The sequence below is a fragment of the Astyanax mexicanus genome, chromosome 7 (genome assembly GCF_023375975.1).
Source record: "Astyanax mexicanus isolate ESR-SI-001 chromosome 7, AstMex3_surface, whole genome shotgun sequence".
Lineage (NCBI taxonomy): Eukaryota > Metazoa > Chordata > Actinopteri > Characiformes > Acestrorhamphidae > Astyanax > Astyanax mexicanus.
Genome location: NC_064414.1, coordinates 33,008,975 through 33,021,938, shown reverse-complemented (window position 1 = coordinate 33,021,938; position 12,964 = coordinate 33,008,975). Strand labels below are relative to the sequence as shown.

The 12,964-nt window shown below is 33.8% G+C and overlaps 1 protein-coding gene and 1 long non-coding RNA gene across 5 annotated transcripts in view; both read left to right on the top strand.

Annotated features, from left to right (window-relative positions):
* Nucleotides 1-2,020: 2,020 nt before the first annotated feature.
* LOC125802997 (uncharacterized) lies at nt 2,021-2,974 on the top strand. The gene is made up of 2 exons (XR_007440049.1): nt 2,021-2,293; nt 2,877-2,974. It is a non-coding gene; the product is annotated as an uncharacterized LOC125802997 (long non-coding RNA).
* A 3,221-nt stretch (nt 2,975-6,195) lies between these two features.
* The window catches only part of ptpn20 (protein tyrosine phosphatase non-receptor type 20), a 49,756-nt gene continuing 42,987 nt past the window's right edge, over nt 6,196-12,964 (top strand). For 2 of the 4 annotated variants that reach the window (XR_007440036.1, XM_022684796.2), the window contains exons 1-6: nt 6,196-6,428; nt 8,383-8,530; nt 8,626-8,789; nt 10,816-10,881; nt 10,962-11,141; nt 11,235-11,310. Coding sequence is in view for 2 of the 4 variants with exons in the window: in XM_022684796.2 (XP_022540517.2) it covers nt 8,407-8,530; nt 8,626-8,789; nt 10,816-10,881; nt 10,962-11,141; nt 11,235-11,310 (610 nt within the window). In the remaining 2 variants the exon portion in view is untranslated. The remainder of the gene's footprint in view (nt 6,429-8,382; nt 8,531-8,625; nt 8,790-10,815; nt 10,882-10,961; nt 11,142-11,234; nt 11,311-12,964) is intronic. The other 2 variants (XR_002651927.2, XM_022684792.2) reach the window with 2 other exon arrangements.

Sequence of the window (12,964 nt, the reverse complement as noted above, 5' to 3'; positions counted from 1 at the left end):
ATGAACAATATTAAAACCTGAAATATCGTGCCATATCATCCACCCCTAATTAATCACATCAGGATACTACTTTTTTGCTTTTTTATCAAAAAAATGGCACTGTTATGTCAATTTCCCATTATATACATACTATAGACAGATTTTATCTGTCCAATATTATTCATTTTACTTTAGTCCTCGATATATGAAGATTTATGGAGTGTTGCATTATTAGTATCATGACATTATGGATCATTGACCTCTGTTACAAATATGAATCAATGATGATGATGACAAATACAAATTCTTGTATTTTTAATATCGTTCGTTAGGGGAGTGCAATATGTATGCAATAATAAAATTAAATTTTCATTTTGTTGCTTTAGTGTAGCCTTGAACTTTTTTTTAATTCAGTGTTTTGTCATATCACCAAGAGTATCTTTATTTCGAAAATAAAATATTGTGATATTATTTTATGGCCATATCACCCACCCCTACTACTGACACAACATAGACACTAGAAACAATAATACTAATGTATTGGAAGTGGTCAGAAATCAGTATTTGGTGCAATAATCCTGATTTTTAATTGCAGCTTTCATGCGTCTTGGCATGTTCTCCCCCACCAGTCTTACAGACTGCTTTCGAGTGACCTTTTTCCACTCCTGGCACAACAAATTAAACAATTCAGCTTTGTTTGATGGCTTGTGACCATCCATCCTATATGTTGAATATCTAATATATTATTATCATATTAATAAAATCTGAATAAAAACACAATGCAAAATGAACCACTGTCTGACACCAATCTCGCTTGTCTGTAAAATGTATATATGTAAATTACTATGAATAACAGGTGTGCAAAATGCTACTGTTAACTATTATTTCACAATATTTACATATATTTTCACTATGTTGTTAGCATAATGTAGCATTCGTCAGCACTATCCTGGATAAATTTACCTGTACCAAATACTCGCTGCCTTAACAACCCAGCAAAAACCCAAATGTTGGAATGATTTAAACTGTCTATCATACTAGAGGTTGTGATAAATCATCTAGCTAGATAGGGTTAGCAAACCTTCCCAAAAGCTCATTGCTTATTTGTTCATTAGAAAATTTCAGTTATTCTGGACTCTGAGCTGTCCAATGCATTGACAATATGTACTCATGTTTTACTCCAAGCTTAGACCTAAGCTTTAACTTAGGGAGTCAAGGAGCCTTAAAAAAAAGGCCAACAAGGATCTCCACATTATATATATATATATATATATATATATATATATATATATATATATATATATATATATATATATATATATATATATAGGTATGTATTTATATTTTGGAGAAAATGTCACTGCAGCAAGTTTATTTAATGGGCAAAAAGACTACTATACTGTGCAGCACCTAAGAAGAGGTTTAGACCAAGCAAAGATATACGTAAGCAAGGACGTATATACGTAAGCTGTTCCTCAATACACTAGTCAAGGACTGAGAATACAGACTGGTTCAATCAATGATTTGCATTTGGGGTTGCATTCATGTTTAATATCCTTTATGAATTTTAAGTAAAAACGTGGCATTTAAAAACTTTATTTATTGCCATCATAGTAATATATTAGTAGGCACAGGAGATTTGAACCTGTAGTTCTCTCTGTGTACAGTTGAACAGTTACAAAGTCCTGCTGGTCCCACCTGTCAGAAAGCCAACTCCTCCAGATAACTCAAGAGGTGTGGAAGAGCATCATGTACTAGGCTAACCATCCTGCTGGTCACAGCTGCAAAACCTCAAGATGCACTAGTTACATCTTGAGATTGACTGACAGGCACTAGATTTCCTGAAAGACCTGCCACAGGCAAATTCAATATTAGCATTATGAACCAGCCGATTGCCAAGCGAAAGTGTGAAAGGTAGCCTGACTAACTGTGAATTCCAGGGGCTGTTTGAATGTCAGACGGTGTGCAACACTTCTGTCTCCCTGTGACTGCATAAATTACTCTTCCCTAGAGCAGGCAACAGCTATTGAGTTTTAGGCTGCGTCCGAAATCGCGTACTTCCATACTAAACAGTATGCAAAAGCAGTATGCGAGATCGGGTAGTGTGTCCGAATGCGCAGTAGGCGAGTTTGAGTACGCGAAAAGTTCCCGGATGACGTACTGCACCGGGAGACATTTTTAAGTATACAAGCCCAGCACACTTCACCCGCTAATATTTCCCACAATCCACCGGGAGCCGCGCTGAGCTGAGTGACCCGTCAGTGAGCGGCGGAGCGGCGGAGGAGAGGAGTGGAGAGAGAGAGAAGTTTATGAGGTGAGGAGATTCAGATATATAAACTGTTTTGGTTGTTTGTGATATCAGGCTGTAAATGAAAGATTTATGAGGGTTAGTTTAAGTTAAAGTAGCGAGTTATAGGGGTGTGGGTTTGTTATTAATGCTGTTGCAGACAGAACATCTTTATTTTCGTATCTGAACTGCTTTACTGAGCAGCGTTAGCCTTGTGCTACTGAGATCAGTTAGCTTAGCTAGAGCTATTAAACTTATCACAACTCTTTATTAATCTTCTGTTCTGCAGCACCAGCGTTTACTAACTCACTACAGCCCTGTATACTGCTGCAGTTCTGAGGAGCTGGGGCAGTTTTAACTTAATACTGATCAGTCTGTATAAACTCATCTGAGAAAAAAGGCTGCTGATATCAGAGAGGCTTTTCAACAGACAGACAGACTGGTTGCCAAAAATCACATTAATAAATTATAACCAAATCTGACCATTTTATTTAGTTTTATTAAATAGCTAGCTAACCAGCCAGGATGGTAAGACTTTTATGTTGTTCAGAATTTATATTATATTTGTTTAATGACCAAGCTAAACTGTTTTAATCTGTGTGTGTTTCAGATTCAACTATCCTTCCTACTCGAGAGGATGAAGATGAAGAGAGGGAGAAAAATGAACAATGAATAAAAAAAATAAATAAAGCTACTTTAAAGACTTGTCATTCTTGTATTTTGTGAGAAATGTATTTGTGTAAATATGCAAGTGAGGGAAAAATTATATTAAATAAAATAACTAAAATATTTTTTTAATTTACATTTTATTGCCAAATATGATCCCCAGTTTTCCCGAAACAGACTGGTTCTAGCATATGTTATTTACATCAGTAATGCATATATGTTGCCTTTATGTTTAATGCAGTCAGTAAAAGATAATGTATAACAATAAGGATCATGTGTTTAAATATTTAGGCTAGAAAAGGAAATTCTGAGGTGAAATGGAAAGGCAGGAATTAATTAACATTTTGGTATTTATCTTTGAAACTTTTTGATAATTGTTTTGTTGCATAAGCAAGTATTATTAATATACTTCATGAATATTAAACATTCATATTTATTATTAAATATTTCATATTTGAGGAAATATTAATTTTAAGTTTTATTTACAGTCAGTGTTTATTAAATAGGACAGTTTGGGGGTTTATTTATTAATAAGAGCTGATTAATGAGGGGATTTTAATGAAATTAATTAGGGTAAAGCTCTGTAAAGTGTGCCGCTGGTTAGGAGGGGTGAGAGGTGAAAGGGCGTCAGAGGTAAGATGGTGGATGTAGTGCGTCCGAGGCTGCGTGCGTACTGCGGTCTGGCGTACTGAAAAAGCGTACTGCTTTGCTCGACAAGCAGTGCGTACTCACCCCAATCCAGTACGTACTGCTTAAGTACGCGATTTCGGACGCAGCCAATGAGTCGAAATGAGTTGAATTCTTCCTGTTTAAGTCTGCTACTATATTGTAGTTGTGTAGGGCTGTCTCCACCCACTGTGTATCAATAACCGCTGCTACAATGTCTGACAAGGTTGATTTTTTTTTTTTTTCAAAATGTTCTGTAACTCAGCATAATAGGCTGCATTCCCTGTATAGTCAAAAATGTTCATGTCCACAGTAGTTGTAGTAAACTTTGGTCACAACTGAATTAAAAAAAATATATTTTGGTGATTTTTTCAAATCAAGTGGGCCTAGATAAAAAAGAGAATCCAACTATTATTGTCAATGTCCAGGGTGTCCAGGAAGCTGAGAATGCCCTGTATTACAAAATGTAACCCTCACTTTCAAATCACTGATTTCAATCATTCAAATCACTTTTAAAAGGATGATTAATGAAATCTGACCACAAGCTATCACAGCCGTGAATAATATATATATATATATATATATATATATATATATATATATATATATATATATATATATATATATATATATATATATATTTATTTTTTTTTTCTTCTTCGAAAACCTGTGTACAATGTTTTCACTCTCATTTGGTCAAAGAAAATGAGCTAGAAACATGTTCAGAAAATGGCATTCTTTTTTAAGGAACTGTATTAGCTGACAAAAATATCCAAATAAGCTAACACATCAGCAAACTATGCAACGGGAAGTAGCTAAACTATGTAGTTAGCTAGCTAACCTAACTGCTAGCCAGTTAGCTAAGCTAGGTTAGATTACATTGTTACATTGTTTTTCTCAGGTAGCGTTACCTGTTTCATGTTGATTACGAAATGCCTATATCTTGTTGATTTACCTAAAAATATATTATTTTAGGTTAAAAATCTAATATTTACACATTGTTACTTTAATTAGGTAGGTAAGTTAGCTTTGTTAGCTAACAGGTTTTAGTTAACACTTTTTAGTTGTTTTTTAGCTAACGCTAACCATTTTCATTCTTTTATCAAGAGCAATTCTATTCGATAGCATAGTTCTATAGTGATGCCAAACACCAGAAGACATTTTTAGGTAAGTTATTAAATAAATATGCTGACAATACAGTTAACAGATTTAAACATTTATTTACCACTGAAGTCAGTTAGCCATATATTATTATCACTGTGTGTGTTTAGTAAGGATGTCACATTAATGTGTTAGCTTTGATTAATTAATCACAGAATGATGCATTTAAGCAATAGTACAAGGAATAATAAAAGGAGAAATAGGATATGCCATGTTATATGATAAGCCAATATTATAAGTTATAGCATGAATCTTGAGTTTATTATTGCGATTATACCACAGTTCCATTACCACTTTTATTGAAAGATTTTGAGTTAAAGAGGATGAGAAAATTCGATCTGTTTGGTTATAAAAACTTTGCGAGTTAATATACTTCCATTACTGTTCTGTTTGTAGCAGCGCTGTTTGGTTTGTAAGCACTGCATCATTGCTAGGTTACCTGTATGTGGCGGAGTAATACTTGGAGAGCTTCGATTACAGTGCATTACCGGCTGATAATGGCACTCATAAAATGCCTCTCAGCCAATCACATTGTAGGGTCGAAACTAACTGTGGTACAATAAAAAATAAAACTGATTAATCCCTTTTGAAACATGCACTATATTGCCAAAAGTATCCACTCATCTGCCTTGCACTTTGTGATGACTCACTGGATGAAACTGCTCGGCCATGGAATCCCATTCTATGATGTTCTCTATGTTCTTGAGCTAATCTGAAGGCCACATAAAGTTTGCCGGTTTGTCACTTTATTGCTGAGTTGCTTTCATTTCCAGGTGCTTCCACTTATTATAATATCACTGACAGTTGACTGGAGGAATGTTTAGTAGTGAGGAAATTTCATGACTGGACTGGTTGCATAGGTGTCATCCTATTACGGTACCATGCTGTAATTTACTGAACTCCTGAGAGCGACCCATTCTTTCACTAATTTTATTAGAAACAGTCTGCTTGCCTAAGTACTTGGGTTGTATACACCTGTGCCCATGGAAGTGATTGGAACACCTGAATTTATGAATGATTTGGATGGATGAGTAAATACTTTTGGCAATATAGTGTATAATTACTATCATGTGTGTTTAGTTTAGTTTAGTTTAGTAGTCTTTAGTTGATGTCTTTCGCTCTCTCTTTCTCTCTCTCTCTCTGCCTGTTTATTTCACTCTCTTTCTAAACAATGTAAACTACAGCACTATACATGAAGATAATCTAAAAGGTTCCTCGAATCCCAGGAAGGTTTTGGAAAACACATTTCAGACATTCCCATTATGTCTGCAGGATGTCAGTGAAGCAGGAAGAAGCCTAATGGAAATGATCAGATGATCAGAAATCCCTGCACGCTTCCTGGTGTCTTCCTCTCCTCTCACCTGGGGCCGTCAAACCACTCTCTTTAATCCAATTTAGTTCTTAACTCTCAAAGCTAAATATAGAGCCACTCTGAGGGGAAAATATGTTCTGAAGCAGCACAGCCATCCTATATACCACAGGATATAGACATGATTATGGCTGTGAAATACCAAGTTTTTCAACTGTAGTTTTCTACAGGAGCAATGAAGAGTTTCCTGCTGCCTGATGACAGCTGAAGATGACATGCTGGGATCCGGAGGATTACTGTAGTTGTGCAAACTTTCTTCAGACATCAGTGAGGGACTTTTAACGCATCGAATGCAAGAAGGTAAAAAAGAAGCATATTTAAATGGGATAACTCTTATTAGCTATTGAAGTTTTGGACCAAAGGACAAAGCTTTCCGCTTTGTTTGTACATGTCATTTCATGCCAGGATAAGGTTTAACATTTTGTAAATAATTAAGAGATGTTTCATGTTGGGTTAGGTGAGATCTTAGTAACAGGAGTGTCTATAAGAGTTAATTTGAAATGCTATAAATAAGAAATAGCCTGAGTAGGTTTTAATCAAAATTAAACTGTATGATCTAGGTATTAGACTCTTGTCTTTCTAGGAATTATTTTATATATTATGTGTATAATTTGAATAACATTTACGATGATATTGACCTTATATATTGGCTCTTGACAGCTCTTGACATAAATATATTTATGTTGCTGGATCCAGATACGAGCTAGAATTAAAAAGATAAAAGCCTGATTAAACAATGCAATAAAATAGAGGTGACCTTGTTTGTAATAACAAACATACAATATTAAGGTATTTTTCTATATCCTTCACATTTTTAAATAATGGCTCAATTTTTGTAAACAAATCATCATGTCATCTACATCGTTGCACTTTTTTTACACACAGTTTTAATTCTTTTTGGTGCTGCAATTTTTGTGAATCATTAAAATCTCATTGAATCAGATGTGACCTGAATTAAACATGGCAAGTCAGAATATTTGTCATGTGAAATACAGTGTAAGCAATACACTTCTTACAGTGGTATGTTCTTTACTTGTGAATCTACTACTTACTTTCTTGTGGAATTTCATGTGTCTGCAAACATAAATAGATATGGGCCTTCACTCCTGACCGATTAGTAGTTCAGGCAGATAAACCTGAACAGCACAGAGACTAATCTGGCAGTTTTCCAGTATTCTATTTTCTGTCTTTTCCTGTCAGCTTACACACCTATTTTTAGTAGTTTTGGTGAAACTTTGAGAATGAAATAGCACCTGAAATAGCAGGTAACTTTGGTTTCACACACTAGTAGAAACATATAGTTGTGTACATTTTGTTAAATTTTCTGTAAAGCTGTTTAGTAGCGTAAGAACATTAGTTGTAAAAAGTGCTATACAAATACATTTGATTTGACTTGAATAAATATTTGAATGACTGAACACAAAGAACATGGGTTTGAAGGTCTTAACATTGCAATTAGACTAAATTGTTTTACTCTTTGCTGTCAGATTAAATGGGCCTACAGTCGTTCTGTTCCTGAGAGCTCCATGTCAGAGCCATTGCATGTCTACTTTTTAATAATACCATGTGAAATTTTAGTGGTGTAACCAATGTGATTACGTTGAGCCATGGAGTTTCTGTAAACCCAACCATTCAGTAAAGCAGACAGTATGTGATAATTTGACAGCTGGAAAAAAATGCACTCTAAATGCACTATGTTTGAAAATGTTTGTGGACAGTATATTGTTGCAGAATTAAGTGCAATTTATCAATATTATTATTGTCATTTTAAGTGTATGATACTGATATAATGATAAAACGCTAGCATAATTGTGCATTTACACATTGCACATTTACACAATAACAATGAACGTTTAAATATTAAGAATATTTAGGCTTTGGAATTGGAAAATAAAAATATTTAAATGTCTATATAATGTATCTATTTAAATGTGGATATAATAATGTTTTGGAACAAACACTGAATGACCAGGTGTCCCACTACTCTTGTCCATGAACTGTATATACAGATTATTTTGATGTACATGTTACTGCTCACCAAGTGATCACAATGTAGAATATTAAAAATAATGGGTTAGTTTGAACTATAAATTAATAAACATGAAATACCATATATTAAATGTTTACAAATACTTATATGTGTACCTATTTGTGCATATTTATCCTGTATGCACAAATATGTTGGGGGTAGCAATGATGATATCCCCACCTGGCTGTATTTGCTGTGCTAGATTTTGTGCCTCTTCTCCCACAGGAGTCTGTCCCACGAGTCTGCAGGATGAGCAGCACATTTGTGACCCTAGCTGAGGTGCTGGAGGCTAGGGGAGGGCCTCTAGAGGAACATGAGGTCTGGTCTTTGCTGCTGGGCTCTGCTGAAACGCTGCTGGATCTCTCCTATAAAGGTAAAGCTGAAAGCTTTGCATTGAGCTTAACATTGTTGTTATAGTTGTTGGTCATGTTATAGTACAATATTGAGTCTGTGTTCATATCTATGTAGGTCACAACAACATCTGCAATATCATCAGTCCTGCGTCACTGCTTCTATCTGCAACTGGCACACTGGCGTTTAAGAACTGTGCGATGACGGATGAGGCATGTGCTTTCACTGCTCCAGAGATGCTGCAAGGCCGCACCATCTCAACTAAACTGGCCGTGGAAAAGGTTAGTATTATTATTAGTAGTATTAGTATTAGTAAATGCTAACATTTATTACAGATGTGTAATGTGTGTGTGTGTGTCAACTGCATAGTTATAACATAATAAAAATTATAACAGTATAATTAATTATACTGTTATACATTTTTTTTTTTGTAGCTTATTAGCATTATCATTCCTGATTCTTCTCTTTTGCTTTTTTGGTTTTATGCATTTTTCTGTATTAATGTATTTTGTAAATGTTTCAAACAAAAGCCCAGCATTAGGTCTAGATCTGTTTTTTCTTTTGGATTTTTATGGATGATATGCACTGTAAGTGAACAAAAGGAAAAATCTCTTATTTTAGTAATTGTGTGCTGAATAGAACAGTATAAAGACAAAACCATGACTCAGATCTGGCAGATAAATAAAGTATTGAGCTCAGAATGAAGCTAGGAAGCTCACAGTCTGCCATCTAGTGGTAGTAAAGGGAAACACAGCATGGGATTATTGGGATAAATCATAAATTGTAGTAATAGTATATGTATATATATTCTTTTAAGAGATATTGTTGATAAATTCAATTATGTAAAAAAAATTGTATTAGTTACATCAATGTTTTTGCTCAAATATTTGAGCACTTTCTTAATATAAGAAGAAGGATAAAAACATATTTATAAACATATTTATATATCATGGTATTCTTTTTTTTTTTTTCTTTTTTTTTGCTCTTTATAATTAAATAGTTTGAAAAACAAACTTTGAATTTACACTAAATTTACTTACTGTTTCTTTAGATAAAATAATTATAGATCAACCATTATACCAAAGTTTTTTTTAACCCTGCAGTATGATTGGGTAAAATATATATTGGGAGTGCGTAAAAATTGCTGCTAGCAACTACTAGCGCTTCAAGTCTTACTTCACTACATACACACATAAAACATAGCAACAACGCCAGTGCTTACACCAGGCATAATAATGAATATAACCCGCAACATCATAATTTTACAAGTAATGGACAGTTACTATACATTGGTTAACGTACTATTTTGTGCCCAGAGTAGCAATGATAGAAACATTACTCTTCTTTTCACAAGTCAGTGGAGCCTCAACATGTCTTCGAAGCATCATAATTTTTTGACTGTTTTTTTAAGGTAAAATGCAGCATAACACTGCTTTGATTCTAGCTAGGTAGAATGCATTGTGTGGTTAAAACATGGAATTAGATCAGCCTATCAGAGGGAGCATGATTATTGGCTTCACCATTTGGACATATGAATTCAGAGTGAGTGAATATGAAACAAAGTTAAGCTTCACATAAAAGTAAGTTCCTTATATATTTAGTGCTTTGGTAATGTCTTTTTTTTATATGGGATTAACATAACCTGTAAAGTTGCCTGATGTTTTGGTCATTGCTTGTAAATCTGATGATTAGGAGATTATAAACTGTTCCCTGACTCTTATGACAGCAGGGCTGTTATAAGCATTATTCTGATAACAATGTTATAGCTGCCAGATGATAGAATTGAACTATTTTACTATAATATCATGTGGACTATCTTTTTCTGTGTGGACATTTTTCTGCCCTCTTTATCTTTTTTAATAATAAGATATCTAATAATAAATGGCTACAACAGAAATCTGGTAGTCTAATTTATATGACTGCAGTACACCAGTTTGAATATAGCAGTCCCACTCATGTATTATTGCTTAATCATATATTTTTATTATATATATATATATATATATATATATATATATATATACGTATATATATATATATATATATATATATATATATATATACGTATATATATATATATATATATATATATATATATATATTTTTTTTTTTTTTTTTTTTTTTTTGTGAATTAATGACTACACAACAAGTTGGTGGACTTTACTTACAGTACAGCCTAACATGTTCACGTCTTTGTGTCAGAACAAACAACAAACACAAACAAGAAGTAGACAAATACATACCATACAGGATCAGTTAAACCTGATTTAGTAAACATATAATTAATGATGTTATTTGCTATTTCAGATGATTGTATACTCTCTTGGCATGACTCTGTATTGGTCAGTGGACTATCACCTTCCTCAAAACCAGGTGAGCCTCATTCATTGATTGAAACAAGTATTTTACTAGAGCTGTTGTTCTGTTTTGACCACAAATCTGTTCTGATGCAGCCCATTCCACTGAGTGACTCTCTGAACTGCCTTCTGCTGAGCATGTGTGAGGACATGGCCCACCGCCGAGTCAACCTCAACACCATCCTGGAGTCGTGTGAATCTCACCACAAAACCTCACTCCTGCCTCCACCCAACAAAGTGATCAGGCAGCTGGTGGAGGACGTCTTCCATGATACTGTATGAACCAAACTCATTTATCTGTATAAAAGACAATGCAGCATAAATCAGACTGAATTAACGCATGTATTGATGGTTGTGTGTGTTTTTCAGGGGGACCGGTCGACTCTTACTGACAACACAGTGCATCTTAGTGGTAGAAGTCAGATGATCAGAGAACGGCTTCATGGTAAGAGGGCCTTCCTTGTTTGAAAAATCACAGGAGTAAAAAGAAGAACTAGAACTAGAGCTGGCTCAATTATGATATGTGTTGTAAAGATGCTGCAATTATTTTGGGTAATAATATGTACAATATTTTAAAATCCCACATATTATTAACCAAAATGCAGCTCTGGAAATCATTATGAGACTACTTCAGTTTCTGAATCAGTTGATCTGATTTTGCTATTTATAGGTATATGTTTGAGTAAAATGAACATTGTTGTTTTATTCTATAAAATGTGGACATTTCTCTCAAATAAAAAAAAAATATATTAATTTAGAGCATTTATTTGCAGAAAATGAGAAATGTCTGAAATAACAAAAAAGATGCAGAGCTTTCAGACCTTAAATAATGCAAAGAAAACAAGTTCATATTCATAAAGTTTTAAGAATTCAGAAATCAATATTTGGTGGAATAACCCTGTTTTTTTATTCACGGTTTTCATGCATCTTAACATTTTTTCCTCCACCAGTCTTACACACTGCTTTTGGATAACTGTATGCCAAAAGCATAAAGTTCAGCTTGGTTTGATGGCTTGTGATCTTCCATCTTCCTCTTGATCATATTCCAGAGCTGAAATGGCAACATCTTTACTATGTAAATTAAATACCATAACTGATCATTAGTAATAGATTCCAAATGTCAATACTGATAACCTGATAAACAATGCTAAAGTGACCTTTCTTGACAGTCAAACCAGGTCTAGCATTGTAATGTCAGTCATGTGACCATTTATTCCAAACCTGTGTGTGTGTGTTTGTCACTTCATTAAATATTTAAAAAGCACTGATAACGCTAACAATAACATGCATAGATCCTGTGTTTGGTCTTGTTAGAACCAGCTGGCTCAAATTGCTGACAACTTACTCTTACTTCATCTTAAGTAACACATTATAATCACATTTTTCGTCAGCTTATAAACTATTTATCTTAAGAGCTGTGTTAATTTGCAAGTATCATCTGTAACATGCTGTCATGAATAATTACTTGGAAATGAATGGCATCTTCGCAATTAAATACAGTTTGTAACACTAAGTTTGTAATTTGTTCACTAAGTTTGCTAAGTAGAGGAGATCAGGATACCAACATGTCTTTTTAGCATGCAAATTTAAGTTTCTTATATTTTCAGTGTTAATCAAACTAATTCATGAATTTCTGAAAAAAGTATGTTTATTTGTTGTTTAAAGCACATATGCCATAACATACTGTTTGAATCACATAAACAATGTTGAAATACAGCTCTGGACAAAATAAGAGAGCATTTAAAAATGATGAAAAAATGTTTCTTTGATTTGACCAAATTGAAAACCTCTGGAATATAATCAAGAGGAAGATGGATGATCACAAGCCATTAAACCAAGCTGAACTGGATTTTTGAACAAAGAGTGGCATAAAGTTATCCAAAAGCAGTGTGTAAGACTGGTGGAGGAGAACATACCAAAATGCATGAAAACTGTAATTAAATAAAATGTTATTTCACCTTAAAACTTTATGAATATGACCTTGTTTTCTTTGCATTATTTAAGGTCAAAATGCTCTGCATCTTTTTGTTATTTCAGGTGTTTCTTATTGTTCATTTTAATCAAACATAAACCTAAAAAAAGCAAAATCAGAGAAACTG